At 38.5% G+C, this 17,416-nt stretch overlaps 1 protein-coding gene across 1 annotated transcript in view; it reads right to left on the reverse strand.

Moving 5' to 3' along the window:
* Positions 1-8,199, reverse strand: part of COQ10A (coenzyme Q10A) — a 103,976-nt gene extending 95,777 nt beyond the window's left edge. The window contains exon 1 of the mRNA XM_053708095.1: positions 7,921-8,199. Within this exon, the coding sequence (XP_053564070.1) occupies positions 7,921-8,045 (125 nt within the window). The 5' untranslated portion in view covers positions 8,046-8,199. The remainder of the gene's footprint in view (positions 1-7,920) is intronic.
* Between the last annotated feature and the right edge of the window lie 9,217 nt (positions 8,200-17,416).

Below are 17,416 nucleotides of genomic sequence, written 5' to 3' on the forward strand. Positions count from 1 at the left end.
AGTGTGCTTGCAACTCCTATCAAGAGCACCATAAGCGGTCACATATCACTGAAATTAACTGAGCTTGAGTTATTGTGTGCTATTGTACTCCATGTAAATTCAGTTCCTTGGGGATAGATGTGAGTGCATGGAGGGTGTTGTGCCAGGGGAGAGTAGTATCTTACCAAACCCTTCTGTAAGTGCGATCCTCTTACTGAAGGCTGCCTTGGTAGCTGTCCGGATGTCCAGTGAGCCACTCACAAACAGACACTGCAGGGTTAGATAAAGGCCGTTTCAACGGGTGCTAAAAATGGCGCTAAAAGTTTTGCGCCTTTCCTCCAATCAAAGGAGTAATTTGCCTGCAGTCCAGTGTTCCCGTGGCCAATCCCCTTGATCACCTCTGCTATGCCCGCTTTCTGTGGTTTGTGTCTCCCAGCACTCAGCTGTGATCAGCCTTGCCAAAGTTTTAGAGGCAAGCGGGCAAAGGGTGAGTCATCCGTCGATTGTCGCCAGTCGTCTTTATCCTCAAACACTTTCAGAGCTTGTAAGTGGGCTCAGTGCGCTGTTGTTCCCAGGGAGCTCCAAGATGGCCACCGATGGTAGAGCAGTATCTGTAACTCCGCACCTTTCGTGCTACAGGGTCTTTGGTGGGGGAGAGATGTAATCTCCTGCTTCATTAGTGCCTAGACACGATTCCCGTCAAGGGAAAGTAAGCTTGGGGCAATTTTGCTCAAACAAAAAACTGTCAAAAATTGTAAGTGTCTCACGGAGCTCTGAAGATGAGCCGCTTGTTCTAAGCCGCCCACCGGAAGTCCTCCTATATACACAACTAATTTTAGCAAAAATCTAGCATTATACAATTCTAACAATTAAAAAAAAACTGTTTAGCTGTGTTAACACTGAATTGACTAGGGGAAAATATTTTCTTTTTAATTAAAATTAACAAGCCTATCTTTTAGAGCTAAAAGAACTTATAAATGGCTGACTGAATTTATGTTAATGACTGGCTTGCAGAGGCACCCAACTGAAAGTTCTAATAGCTTCCGTTAAAGTGATTGAAAATGACTGAGATCCTCTCCCTACGATTGAACAAACCCATATGGCTAAAATCAACCTTTAGTATTTACTACCCAATCAGCTTAAAATTGGACAAATTTGTATTAGTCCAAAGCTGAAATGCACATCTATACCAATATACATACAGTATCTCACAAAAGTGAGTACACCCCTCACATTTTTGTAAATATTTTATTATATCTTTGCATGTAACAACACTGAAGAAATTACACTTTGCTACAATGTAAAGTACAGCATGTATAACAGTGTAAATTTGTTGTTCCCTCAAAATAACTCAACACACAGCCATTAATGTCTAAACCGTTTGCAACAAAAGTGAGTACACCCCTAAGTGGAAATGTCCAAATTGGGCCCAAAGTGTCAATATTTGGTGTGACCACCATTATTTTCCAGCACTGCCTTAACCCTCTTGGGCATGGAGTTCACCAGAGCTTCACAGATTGCCACTGGAGTCCTCTTCCACTCCTCCATGACGACATCACAGAGCTGGTGGATGTTAGAGACCTTGCGCTTCCCCACCTTCTGTCTGAGGATGCCCCACAGATGCTCAATAGGGTTTAGGTCTGGAGACATGCTTGGCCAATCCATCACCTTTACCCTCAGCTTCTTTAGCAAGGCAGTGGTCGTCTTGGAGGTGTGTTTGGGGTCGTTATGTTGTAAAACTGCCCTGCGGCCCAGTCTCCGAAGGGAGGGGATCATGCTCTGCTACAGTATGTCACAGAACATGTTGGCATTCATGGTTCCCTCAATGAACTGTAGCTCCCCAGTGTCAGCAGCACTCATGCAGGCCCAGACCATGACACTCCCACCACTATGCTTGACTGTAGGCAAGACACACTTGTCTTTGCACTCCTCACCTGGTTGCCACCACACACACACTTGACACCATCTGAACCAAATAAGTTTATCTTGGTCTCATCGGACCACAGGACATGGTTCCAGTAATCCATGTCCTTAGTCAGCAAACTGTTTGCGGTTTTTATTGTGCATCATCTTTAGAAGAGGCTTCCTTTTGGGATGACAGCCATGCAGACCAATTTGATGCCGTGTGCGGCGTATGGTCTTTACACTGACAGGCTGACCCCCCCACACCCCTTCAACCTCTGCAGCATTGCTGGCAGCACTCATACGTATATTTCCCAAAGATCAACTTCTTTGATCGACCATGGCGAGGCCTGTTCTGAGTGGAACCTGTCCTGTGAAACCTCTGTATAGTTCTTGCCCTCCGTGCTGCAGCTCAGTTTCAGGGTCTTGGCAATCTTTTTATAGCCTAGGCCATCTTTATGTAGAGCAACAATTCTTTTTTTTAGATCCTCAGAGAGTTCTTTGCCATTAGGTGCCATGTTGAACTTCCAGTGACCAGTATAAGAGACCTTGTTACTCAGTGTTACCTGAGACCACTCACTCAGTCACATGACACCGGGAATGGCTAATTGGGCCCATTTGGACATTTCCATTTAGGGGTATACTCACTTCTGTTGCCAACGGTTTAGACATTAATGGCTGTGTGTTGAATTATTTTGGAGGTGACAGATAATTTACACTGTTATACCGGCTGTACACTCACTACTTTACATTGTAGCAAAGTCTCATTTCTTCAGTGTTGTCACATGAAAAGATATAAAATATTTACAAAAATGTGAGGGGTGTACTCGCTTTTATGAGATACTGTAAATAGTTACATACACAATAGTTTAAATATGATTGTTGTACCAATTGCTGCCTTTGCTGTCTGTCACTATGTAATTTTTTTTTTTTTAAGCCCTCAAGTCCAAAGCAATGATGCGCAGCACAGGCTATTAAAATATATTCAAGCCTACTCCAAATTACAGACGGTCACCAACCCTGTAACCCAGATGTCAAAAGTAAATCGGCACTGTAATTGTGATTCACTATTTACTGGGATCATTGCCAGTTGGTGGATCTTTCTTGCATTGCGGAAAAAAAAAGTTACAAGCCATGTTTGGATGATCCTGGGAGCTTACATTTTATGACATGTATAGAGAGGGCTTGAGCCCTCTATATGTCCCTACATTATAAAAAGAATTAGGAAGGGTGCGGAGACAATCGCAAGTGCCGGAAGGAGATCAATTATAGAAAATACCGTATATTGCATTTATTAATAAAGACAATACAGTGTTTTATGATTACTTTGTCTGATTTCAAATCAGATTTACCATGACTTTAAACACAATTTGAAAGCCCCCATAAAAAGGTTGAAGAATAAAAAAAAAAAAAAAAAAAAAAAAAAAAAAGTGTACATAATATATTTTGCTTCTTGTTACTGTAATTTGCTGTCATCTGTATTCCCCTTCCCCCAAGATGGATTACAGTCACGGAGTGCATACTGCAGATATTATAAGAATGTATATTTATATGATATATAGGTTTCAAAGTAGACCTTTGAGCAGTGCCATTGGCTCAGATTCTCAGTAGAAAACTAGGCTAGGAGCAAATTCCACAATGCTTTTTAAAGGGACATTCCAGTCAAAATATAAATGCACATAGATTTATTGCATCTTTGAATAGAAAGATATTTGCAATATACATGTATTGGCAAAAATGCTTCTATTAAGAATTATCACTGTTTTAGTGTTAACATTTTTATCTGCATGTGCATGTGAGGTATAGCTAGATATTTTAACTGTACCCACATTTTAAGTAATGCAGCTGTTCATATCATCAGTGGGGCTTGTATTATGCCAGCAATTAACAAATTAAGTCATTACCAGATGGTACAAGCACCATAGGCTCTCCGAACAAGTGTTGTGTTTAAAATGCTGGTGCACGGTGCATACTTAAATACACTTTTGAAACAGCTATAGCTTTTATTAGAAGCATTTTTGCTAATGCATGTCTATTACAAAATTGCTTCTGTTCAATACAGAAATGCACCCATGAGGTTTCCAATTTTGTCTGGAATATCCCTTTAAGAGAGTGTTTCCTTACATAGTGTCTCTGTAATAACAAAGTCCTACAACCATTGCTTATGACAATTTTAAGAGCTTTTGAAGCATTTATTTTGTTAACAGATTATTTGAACCTCTGCTTGATTGTTGATATAGACCATACATACATAAATCTTTAGGCATCTAAATAATTAATGAGTTATTCAAATCCCCATATAAAATGCAGAAAGAAAAAAAAAAAAAAAAAAAAAAAAAAAAGAATAGTACTCATTCAAATTGTCCTTACTCCACACCATAAAAACACTATCTCCTTAATTGCCAATTATATGCCAGTTAAAATTATTTCTAAAATGTGTACACTGGAGTGCAACAATAATGTGCAATACCTTGATTCTAAACAAAAGGTGCTATTTCAGTACACAACAAATCTACCTTTCCATAGAATATTTCTAATTTGTCCACTTCTTATTTTCTCAATAATTAGGGGGAAGTAGTGACACACACACATATATATATATATATATATATATATATATATATATATATATATATATATATATATATATATATATATATATATATACACATATACACACACACACACACACACACACATACATACATACATCTATCTCATGCAGAAAGGTGGTGACATTTCCACCTCTTAGCCAATAGCTGTGCGGGCCATTGCAAATTAATATTATTCAATGTAAAAAGGTGTTTCATGTTAATTGACTTAAAGGGCTACTTTCCTTTCAGCTTTAACAACATTAACTGTAATGCAACAACAATCTCCCCATCACTACACAGGGCATACAAAAAAAAAACCTACATGACAAGACACTGATAGACAAACACAGGAAAAAAAAAGGGGATAAGAAGGCCCTGTTCCCTATAGCTAACACTTTAAAGGTACATTAGAATAGACATTAAACACAAACATTTTCTTACATGATTAAGGTAGCACATAGATTTTTAAACAACTTTTCAATTTATTTTTATTATTAATTTTGCATCAGTCTCTTGGTATCCTTTGTTGAAGGAGCAGCAAAACACTACTTGGGGCTATCTGAATACACGGTAAGCCAATGGCAAGAGAGACATATGTGCAGCCACAAAACACTGGTAAACAATGGCACTATATTAGGCGATCCCCACTGGTATTTGTGGTACAAAACTATTAGGTTGTGCTGCTGTGTAGTACATACATATATACACACACACACACTTTGTCAAATGTCAAAAATGAAGCAGGGGAAACCTAAAAACAATGACAAGCATACAACAAACCAATCTTTATATACCCATATTAATACAGCCTAAGCGTACCGCCATTCAGCACATGTGTGACGTCATCAAAAGGTGCGCCAGCGTGCGTACCCACGTTGCCATAGCAACATTGTATACATAACACAGAAAGTAACGCTAACGGTTATACGGGTAAAAGAAAAGGCGAGAGTATAAATCAATACTTATTTTTGTCACACAATATTGCGGTTAAGGAAAATAAATATATATATATATATGTGTATATTAAATGCACTGTGTTGCGCTTTCACATTGGATGCACAGTTGTTCATAAGTATGATCGATAGTATGATGCGAGTGTACTCAATAATATTCATCCCCACTACTGATATTTAGGACTGTGAAATATTTTGCACACTGCCATTGTTTCATTTATTGATATTTGGTGACTTCTGATGTTATATAATAAAGGCACAAGAACATTATTATCACTACTCACCATATCAAATACTTTATTGGGATAGGCCTCTGTTTTTATCATTGTGTGTGTTTTCCTTAGCCTCTCGTTGTTGTTTTTATCATTGTGTGTGTTTTCCTTAGCCTCTCGTTGTTGTTTTTATCATTGTGTGTGTTTTCGTTAGCCTCTCGTTAGTTGTTTTTATCATTGTGTGTTTTCGTTAGCCTCTCGTTGTTGTTTTTATCATTGTGTGTGTTTTCGTTAGCCTCTCGTTGTTGTTTTTATCATTGTGTGTGTTTTCGTTAGCCTCTCGTTAGTTGTTTTTATCATTGTGTGTTTTCGTTAGCCTCTCGTTGTTGTTTTTATCATTGTGTGTGTTTTCGTTAGCCTCTCGTTAGTTGTTTTTATCATTGTGTGTGTTTTCGTTAGCCTCTCGTTAGTTGTTTTTATCATTGTGTGTGTTTTCGTTAGCCTCTCGTTAGTTGTTTTTATCATTGTGTGCGTTTTCGTTAGCCTCTCGTTAGTTGTTTTTATCATTGTGTGCGTTTTCGTTAGCCTCTCGTTTTTATCATTGTGTGTGTTTTCGTTAGCCTCTCGTTTTTATCATTGTGTGTGTTTTCGTTAGCCTCTCGTTTTTATCATTGTGTGTGTTTTCGTTAGCCTCTCGTTTTTATCATTGTGTGTGTTTTCGTTAGCCTCTCGTTGTTGTTTTTATCATTGTGTGTGTTTTCGTTAGCCTCTCGTTGTTGTTTTTATCATTGTGTGTGTTTTCGTTAGCCTCTCGTTGTTGTTTTTATCATTGTGTGTGTTTTCGTTAGCCTCTCGTTGTTGTTTTTATCATTGTGTGTGTTTTCGTTAGCCTCTCGTTGTTTTTATCATTGTGTTTTCGTTATATTGTTTTAACTTATCACAATAAAAGTTATATTTTAAACTATACACTGGGAACCTCCTCGCCTATTAGTCTGGGCATAGAGTGCTAGATTTGCATTCTTTTTGTGGATTTCTTCTTATCCACTCCCTTTGTCCACCAATAAGCAGCTATCTCCCAGCTCCTGAGCCTACCCAGTTATGCTTTTTAACAAAAGATACCAATGTAACTATGCAAGTTAGATAATAGCAGTAAATTGGATAGTCGTTTGAAATTGTATTCACTATCTGAATCAAAGGGGGGGGGGGAGTTGAATCGGGTATTAGGTTCCTTTAATTCTAAATTGTACCTCTCCACCAGTAAAGCAGAGAACATTGTCATTATTAGCACATGATGATTAGTAGGAAGTACAAAGCCATCTCTGTAGTATTAGCTTGAATTTAAAGGATTCCAAAACTTTCAAATTTTCGGTAATAAATTATCCCACTTTGGCCTTAAAACGAGTGTTAGAAGCAGAATAAAATTATATATTACATTTTGGAAAAAACTTAATTGAAGTCAAACCCCCGTTTATGGTGCCTTCAATACAAAAATCAGTCTCCAATCACACTGCAATTTCATGCATATCATTATCGCATTGTTTCGTCACCCTGCACAATACAATCCGGCCATTTGCGCATGCGCAGATTGGCGCTTCGATTTCTTACTTACCCAAATCAAGCTACTGGCACAACGCATGCACTCTACAAAGTGCTATCGGGTCTGCGGGTTCAGAGGAAGGTGACGTATAGGATGACGTGTAAGAAAGATTGCGCAAGCGCAGTAAGGAAGAAGACGGACATCTTGATAACTCCGGTTATCGTGAATGATTCGTTCTTCAAAATTTATCTTACAACGGTGGGTTTGGAAATCAATACATTTTTGCAGCAGAATATAGAGAGAACGGTAATAAAATGACACGCAAAGCCAATTACAAATATCAATATCAAATATGGATAGAGATTTAAGCTAACTTTTTTCAGTCATTTAGTGTCCCTTTAAACAGCATTTACTTTACATATTTCCAGGACAAAATTGGTTACAAAAGTATTTTATTTAAATTAAAAAAACACAACTATCAAAACACTACTTATGTTGCCAGAGAAAGAGAAATGAAGTAAAAATATGGGTGACTGCTCTACCAGATGTAAAACTATAATCCGAACACATTGCTAGAGCATAATTATATTTTAGTATATTATAATAATAATAATAATAATAATACAAATTTGTCACGTAGACCCAGTTTTGGCTACATGACCCATGTAAACAACGTGAATGTGCGTGTGACCCTCAAACAGCCCCTCCTCTTCCACCAGCAAGCCCCTAGAAAATTCTCTCACCTGATTGGGTAACGCTGTGCTCGTGTACGGCATCCTCTAAGCCCCTGGAATGTCGCGAGCCCGACAAAATCGCTGATGGAGCGCGCGCTCAAACTCGTGAGGCTGCTCCTGCAGACCGTGGCCATACTGTAGTAGGCTCCCCAATGAAAAAAAGAAGAAAGGCACCAGGACGCCAAATCACTTAGAGCTCTGTATTTTATGGGACTCCTTCAGTCTCTAACTCCTAAGTGACCTAGGCGGAGATGCCGGTTCACCTCACCCCTGTCACTACCTTCGACGTCATTTGGTTACTATGGCTACTCAAAGTGACGTTCCTAGGATATCAGCCGTGACGTTGCCGTAGCTATGCTAATTGGTGGACCAAGGGAATTCTGGGATCTGTAGTTTTCACACTATGAATGTGTATTGGTACATTCGGTGAACCTAAAAGGTAGATCACCTCTAAATACAAACCAGTAGATGAAAACATGGTTATATTAGTCTCTGTTTTCCAAATAACTTGAGGATATCAGGATCTTGGGGAAGTTACAGATTAAAGACCAAAAAAAATGTTTAAAAAATGTAATTTTATTTTGTACCTTGGATAAATTTGAATTTCGTCTTTTGTAATTTCAAGTTGCTGTAAATGCCATATGATTTATCCAGGACAACGCGTTCACTTGTTAATGTATTTATATGTATTTTTTTAACAAGTTAAACATTTTCTAAATATTTTTTTAAAGAATTCCAAAAATGCTTTCCCCCCACCATTCTAAAAGTTGTCAATGTCATGACTCTAAATTTAGAACCTTTTTACGTGTCATATGCTCTGTGCGAAAGGACAGACGTAAATGGAAACTAAAGGGTGGTTATTTATATAAGCAGGAATTAGTAGTAGAAAATATTAAAGTCAAACAGCACTACTTTCCAGCCTAGAACTTTCCTGCATACACATTTGTATGTCATTATGTAGGTATTGGACAATAACCAATTTGATTCCTGTCCCTACTGCAGACATCCCAACCTGCAAAAACTGATTTCAGGGAGGTGGTTTCACCCGCTACTGCGCCGCCCCCCCCCCCCCCCCCAGTTATATATTGGACACCTTGAAACCCTAAATAAGATAGGGACTTATCATTAAAGTAGCTTCCCACTATAGTCACATTAAAAAAAAAAGTAGCTTTATTGCACAACCGCATACAACAAACTTATTTTCCAGTGACAGCAACTAAAGCCATTCCTTATTGACCGCGTTCGGGCAGCGCTTAGGCGCTAGTGGAAGCGCTTCACTCCCAGCGATGACGTTGCGCTAGGTGACGTCACAAGCAAGGGAGCTTTGAAAAAACGTTCGCATGCACAATAATGGACTGCGCATGCGAACGTTTTTACTAAGCTCCCTTGATTGTTGCTGGGCTGCCAGTGCCTGCCGAGAATGAGTTCCCCAGTCTCTTCGCAAACAACGGAACTCTGACCCACCTCCATTCAGCTGCTCTCAGCTCAGCCCCTGTAGCTTATCCTGCACTGAATAGAGGTGGGTCAGAGTTGCGATGTTTGCGAAGAGAGACTGGGGAAATCATTCTTGGCTCTGGGGTGGGGATCAAAATCGGCAATTCCGGGACCCCGCCAACAAATCTTTAACCCGCCCACACAACGATCGGGAAATACAGAATAATTACACATAATGCTTGAACGTCAGGTCTTTGTGATATACATATATAATATGATTTTTTGTGAGCTCTAAATAATGTAGCCCATTTCTTTTCACTTCATACGCTACGTATGAAGTGAAAAGAAATGGGCTACATTCTCTAGAGCTCACAAAAAATCATATTATATATGTATAAATAACATGGCAGCCTCCACAGCAACATGTGTGTGGAGGCTGCCATGTTTCCAAGCGTCTGAGCTTGCTCTGAAAAGTCCCAGCTTTTCCAGCACACTGGAAGCGCTGGGACTTACGTCACCAGAGCGCTCAGAAAACGCCAGCCATCTCACTTGCAAGTGTGAGAAAAACGCTCCAAGCGAGTTCCAGTTCGCTTGGAGCGCTGCCCGAACGCCATCAAAGAAACACTTTTCCGGATTTGGGCCACATTGGATCATGGTACTTGGAGTTTCAGGGAGATTGCATTCCATTTGCTGGCATCAGGGAGACGCTATTACAATCAGGGAGACTCCCTGAACTTAAGGGAGAGTTGGGATGTCTGCTATTGCCTCAGATTGAACCTGTCCACTCAACTCTTGTAAGAGGGAGATAAATGCTGTCTATGCATGTCTGAAATGTCCAGCAAATTGATATATTTTTAATACATGTATTATAAGGACTTAAGATGTTATGGTTTAAAATAAAAATATAAAAAATTACTGTACAGTAAGGGGATTCGGAATGGTTAAACATATGCAAAAAGGGGTGTAGTGGGTGTGGTGTGGGCAGGTGATTGGTGGGATCAGAAGTGGCAACTAACATTTTGGCCTGGCTAGTAGCTTAGGACTTGAAATTTTGACCCCTGCTTGTATGATGTTCACTTTCTCCAGCACCCAAGCAGTTGACTTCATAGGCAAGATTTCTCCACCATTATGGACAAGATTATCAATCTGCGAGCAGACAGGATTCACATTTTGTGAACCTGTCTGCATTTGATTACAGATTCTGTGGTGCATTTGTTCCCTATATTTAACATTGCACAGGCTTGTGCAAGTCGCCCCCCCCCTACCGTCATACAACCAATTGCATGAGAGTAGGGCTTGTCAATCACCCCAGTCGAATCAATCCTGGGTGATTTTCATGCGAGAAAGTTTATGAAGTAGCGGTTTAACCCCTTAACCCAATATTGCGTAGATCTATGTCATGCGATACAAAGCCCATTGTACCGCATAACGTACATCTACGTTGCAGCTTTAGGAAGCTGCAGCAGTCTCGGCTGTAAAGTGGCAGCCTAGAGCTGCTGTTCGTGAGCTGCAGGCTTCTGCCTTAAATGCCTTAGTAACAAAGATGGCTGCCATTAGTGGGAGGGGAGGGTTAGAGAGCTGTTTGGGAGAGATCAGGGAGGTGAGAGGGTTGAGGAGGATCACTACACTGCAGAAAAAAATAATAATAAAAACTAAAATGCAGACTGGCAGACTGTCTGCAAGTACCTAAGATGGTGGTGATTAGTGGGGGAGGGGTGTTTGGGAGGGATCAGTTGAGTGGGAGGGTTAATTATCTACACTACAGCTAAAATTAACCTTACAAGCTACCTAATTAACCCCTTAATTACCGGCAATAATAGAAATGTGGTGCGCAGCTGGAATCAGCGGACTTCTAATTACCAAAAAACAATGGCAAATCCATGTATGTCTGACATTTTTTAACAAAGGGGATCCCGGAGAAGCTTCTACAAGCATTTGCATCATGATTACACACACAGTATGTAAATAATTTCAGTAAGAAACCCAAAGTTTGTGAAAAAGTTTTTTTTTATATATATATGATGATAAATGGTGGCATGAAATATACCAAAATGGGCCTTGATCAATATCTTGGGTTGTCTACTTAAAAAATATATCTATAGTTTTGATAGGTAAATACAAAACAAAACAAGACTCTATTTCTGTTTAAATGGAGTGATAGCAAAAATGCTAACAATTTTCCAGTATTTTGGGCAAGTTCTTAAATTAAATTGCTGGTAGTGATGGGGTTAAGCCATTGATTCATAAATATCAGTTGCATTCTCAAATCACCATATGATACATCTTGCCCCATGTATATATTCTCTCTCCTCTTCTTTCTCCTCACTCTCTCTCTCCTTGCAAGAGAGTGCCAGACATTTTATGTGTTGTGTTAATAATTTTTGTTTTAATTTTCCCTACAGGCTTTGCACCCAGGCTTGTCTAAGGTTAAAGGGACATTAAACCCACATTTTTTCTTTCGTGATTTAGATAGAGCATGCCATTTTAAACAACTTTCTAATTTACTTCTATTATCTATTTTGCTTCATTCTCTTGATATTCTTTGCTGAATAGCATATCTAGATAGGCTCAGTAGCTGCTGATTGGTGCCTGCACATAGATGCCTCGTGTTATTGGCTCACCCATGTGCATTGCTATTTCTTTAACAAAGGATATCTAAAAAATAAAGCATATTAGATAATAGAAGTAAATTGTAAAGTTGTTTAAAATTTAATTCTCTTTCTGAATCACGAAAGAATTTTTTTGGGTTTAGTGTCCCTTTAACTGCATGAGTCCTAAAATGCTGTGCAGCTGTCTGTGAGTGCTGGTGAGCACCCACGTCTTTGAGGTTTGCAGGGTCACACGTGTGTGTATGTGTGTGTGTGTATATATATATATATATATATATATATATATATATATATATATATATATATACATACATACAATGCTTTTTTTGTAAAATAAAAGATGCCGGTACTCATTGATTATTGATTGATATATTCTCCTCAGTGACTTTAAGAAAAGCAGAGGGACAAGATTATTTACAGTGTTTGATGTATTTTGCAGCTCCCTCTTGTAGCTACCAGTCAGCAAGCACTACCCAGCTGCTGAACCAAAAAATGGTCCGGCTTCTAAGCTTACATTCCTGCTTTCAAATAAGAATAGCAAGAGAACGAAGAAAAAATTATAATAGGAGTAAATCAGAAAGTTGCTCAAAATTGCATGCTCTATCTGAATCATGAAAAAAAATGAGTTTTGTGTCCCTTTAATCATTATTTTTTTCTGTGGCATATGGACATAAATATTTATATATATTAAACACATTTAATATATGTATTTATGCAGTACAATATAAACTTTTACCAAGATGAGGCCTCACTTCAAAGATGGTGGGCAGGAAGAAGGTAGTACAAATAACATTGCCAACAGGGTTTTTGCTGAATGCATCTGCTTTACTGTGGGGAGAATAACTATTCACTGCATTTAAGGCAAGTCCTTCTTTCTTCTCTCACAGCAGAAGTTAGGTGGCATCTCGGCATCCTGACATTACAAGGAGGGAGGGGTTCACTTGATCCAGCACTGGAACGCTTCCACGGAAAACAGCCAGGTTTGGATACCAGTGCTGCTAAGAGAATTGTACTGTGTTAGTACAGTGGGATATAAAATACCCCAGAGTGACTGTGAAAGGACTGCCTTTTAGTTATTTTTTTATTTTTATAGGCAAAGAATTTTATGTAACATTGTAATATTAATAAAATTGGAACCACCTGCAAGTTAAGGATTTGGATCCATTTGTACTGAGCGCTTAACTTAGAGCTAGCGTACTTAACTTATGTGAGTACCATACCAAGTGGGATATTTCTGTCATATCAATACAGTTATACACTATGAGAGTTTCTTTCTTTTCTCTTTGATGTTACAAGAAAGATTTGTAAAGACTTAGGGCCAGATTACGAGTGGCACGTTAACAGTTACGCACAAGCAAGAAGGGGTTTATCACTGTGTGTTGCGCGTGTTGGATTTACAGCTTGTATAACAAGTTGAAAGTAAAAGCGAAGGTATGAGCGCAATCGCGATTTACGCTAGAATGATTACCGTGTCCTCAGAGCTAAGTTCGGCTTTTTAGGTGCATCAGATTAGCAGACAAGTGAAATCAGTTTACTTTCAATTTGTAATACGAGCGCTACCCGACGCACGCAAAAAGCTTACTTCTAGTGGAGTTAGCACTCAAGCAGAAGCATTACATACCGCTCCACTTAAAACAATACACAGTACATGCTGTTGTATTCTTTTTTATATCTATATATATTTTCTTTATTGTGAGATAAACATAATAAGACACAGATCACTAGGATTTACATAAATAAGTTTTCAATTACAAAGTTGTGCTTTATCATACACACATGTGGTACACAACATTATGGAAAAAGGAATACAAGGAAATAAATAATGCATTGTGTCAATAAAGGTGCACTCAATCTCTGTGGCTTAAATTTAATATAAACAACAACAAACAGAAAGACAAAACTGAATATATCAGAACTTATTAACCTGTATAAGATACCTAAGAAAGAAATAGGATACTTATGGACCACTATCCTGGGGGGGGGGAGTATTTTTTTTTTATTTATCTCCAATTTTGCAAAGTGGTTGGGGACCTCTTGCTCTTCCTTGTTGCTTGACATAGAACATTGCTCTCACCAATTTCTCAGATCTAGGGGTAGATTTAATAAGCAGCGGATGCTGCTTTCTACACCAGTAGTTTGCGGCTCGCCGGAAACAAAAGTTAAGAAGCAGCGGTTGTAAGACAACAACTGTGCAGGGGGCGGCATTTTACAAGAAATGCTTGTGCAATGTTAAATGCCGACAGTGTATGCTGTTGGCATTTAGCGATGCCGGGCGGACATGATTCGCAATAACGAATCATGGAGCGTCAATATATTAAATGCTGGGCAGACAAGTATCCAGATACTCTACCTCCCATCCTCTTCACTCTGCTCATGACCTCCTCTCCTCCTCTTTTGGTACCACCTCACATTCCTGTCTACAAGCCATCTCCAGAATGGCCCCTATCTTTTAGAACTCTCAATAAGTTTTCAAAGTTTCAAGCACTTCTTAAAGACTCTACTGTTCATGGATACATACAATGTACTCTCACATTTTTCTTACCTCAGTGCCTCACCTCTTTTGTCATCTCCTTTGAACCCCCTTAGCACATAAGCCTACTCGCCCAGCTGTTTTGTATATCACCTTCATGTAATAGTGATTTTCGACAGGGCAACTCTGGCAGCTCCTTACACCCATTTGCTCTTATAAATGCTGTCTTTGCATATTATACCTATGTTATAGCACTGTGAAATCTGTTTGCGCTCTGCAAATAACTGATAATAATTAAAGGTGAGACCAATAACTCTCTAGAGTGTAAGCTGCAATTCAAGGTAGTTGAACATTGGGAGGAAGGCATTTTGGTGTGAGCATACCATCTCCTTCAGTGAGATACTTTAGAAAACACAGTACTGCTGGTAAAAGATAGTGACTATTGTGCTGCCATGTTTTTTTGTTAATGAAAGTTGCTGGCCTTGGCCTTCTGCTTATCCCTTTGTACTTGTTTTTGGACCTCGCTAGTCTGACAAAACTACTTACCTGCAAAGTCACGTCCTGAGCCTCATCCAGTGTGCAGAGTGCTTGTACATCTATTTCACTATTTAGCCCTTGAGTCCAAACTTGGACTGATGATTTCTACAGCCTGACAGTGATGGGCTGTTGTGCAAGTTAGACTTACTAGATTCCCAGCGCGATTAAAAATAAAAAGGAGGCTTATGGGTGAATCATGTTACCCCTACTAGACCCTCTGCGATGCACTGGCATATGGAGACAGTATGTACCCCTGGAAACCCCCTTTTTTTAATTGTGTAGCATTTTTTTACCCCTGAATGGAGGGAAGTGTGTGGTAGACAGATTAAGGAGAGTGTGTGAGTGAGAGAAGAAGAGTGATTAAGAGAGAGGAGTGGAAAGTCAGGACAGGAAGATTGTGTGAGAGAGATGGGGAATGTAAGACAGAGGGGGGAGAGTGTGAGAAAGAGAGAGTGGCAGAATGTGAGGGGGAGAGTAAGAGGAGGGAGTTTGTGTAAGTGAGGGAGATATAGATAGATGGAAAGACAGATTTACTTATTGAAATCTTGCCATTCCATACAATTCCAAGATTACTGAGTAAGAATACACTGCCTGTAAAAATGCTAAAAGATATGGTGGGGTAGTGGGTGGACAGTGGGCGTGGCATGGATGGACTGTGGGCATGGCATGGGTGGACAGTGGGCGTGGTATGGACAGGCAGTGGGTGGGATCAGAAGTGGCGAGTAACATTTTTGCCTGGCTAGTAGCTAAGTACTTGAAATCTTGAGCCCTGATATATATATATATATATATATATATATATATATATATATATATATATATATATATATATATGTATATATATATATATATATATATATATATATATATATATATATATATATATATATATACACAATTTTATATACAGGTATAGATATATACAGATATATATGAATATCTATTAAAAAATACTTAGAACATATTCTGCTATGTGCAGACATTGAAATGTGAAATATTTACAGTAAATACACAGTATAGCACTTTATTAAATATGAATATTGCATAAATATGTTGTTACATGTTTTCATCTACTTGAAATATGTCTATATATGTATACATATGTATTTATGTGTTTATATGTGTATATATGACTGTAGATACATATATACACATAAATACATATGTACACACATAAAAACATGTATATATACATACATATAGATATTTAGACATGTATATGTATGTATCTCTATGTTAAAGCCCTTTGCCTGCATTTATTTTCTAACACCTGAGACCTCATATCTTTGAGCCTTTAAAACTTTTGTATGCAATATATTCTTTTTATATTTTTTATTAGATGGTGTTATTATGAGTGTAACTGTACTTTGTAATGTATTTTTGATGTTTTTTGTGCAGAGCTCTGAGGATGCAGTAATCATTCTGGCGTAAATTCATTCATCATTTTTGAAGGCCCATGAAGTAGAAAATTATGTAGTGGAATGAGCTGTGATAAGTTTAGGGCCGACTTTCCCGCCACCAAGTAAGCTTTGTGAATAACCTGTTTTAGCCAAGTGGCTAGAGAAACATCTGTAGCCTTTTGTCCTCTGCGGGGACCAGAATGATGGACAAATAAGTTGGAACTCTGCCTGAAATCTTTAGTGGCCTGTAGATAAAACTTTAAGGCCCTAACCTTATCAAGGTTTGTTATGAAGAAGTCTCTCCTTGGGATTTGGTGAGAACCCATATTGGGTACATAGTACAACTTTGTCTTTGAGAAAAATGAGAAAAGGGGATTCACACGATATGGCTGATAGCTCTGAAAATGCTATGAGAAAGAGAACTTTCCAAGAAAGAGGCTTAACATTTATACTATGCATGGGTTTAAAAGGGGACCTTGCAGAACAGAAATAACTTGATTTAAATTCCATGGTGGAGAGATGGACTTTACTAAGCAAGGCCTGTACAAAAGTTTGTACATCTGGTAACTTGGCTATATTTTTGTAAAAAAAACTAAAAAAAACGAGAGACACAATATTTGACCCTTTAACAAACTTGCAGATAAACCTTTATCTAATCTGTCTTGAAGAAATTGGACATATTTTGTTAATGGTGTGAAGGTTGAATGCCTAATTTTGAAACATAAAAATTGTGATACATTTTCCTAGTCACTGGCTTTCTAGCCTGCAGAAGGATATCAACTACCACATCTAAAAACCTTTATGTTTCAAAATTAGGCATTCAACCTTCACACCATTAAATGTAGAGATTTTAAATCTTGGTAAAATAGAAGACTTTGAGACAATAGGTCCTGGTGTTGTGGAAGGAGCCATGGTGGAGAACTGGACATCTGAATCAAGTCTGCATACCAGGTTCCTGCGGGGCCAAGCTGGAGCTATCAGAATGACTGAGGTATTTTCCTGTTTGATTCGAGCCACAATTCTTGACAGAAGAACAAATAGGCTGTATTTATATG

Source organism: Bombina bombina, chromosome 3, assembly GCF_027579735.1.
Source record: "Bombina bombina isolate aBomBom1 chromosome 3, aBomBom1.pri, whole genome shotgun sequence".
In the NCBI taxonomy this organism is placed as follows: Eukaryota; Metazoa; Chordata; class Amphibia; order Anura; family Bombinatoridae; genus Bombina; species Bombina bombina.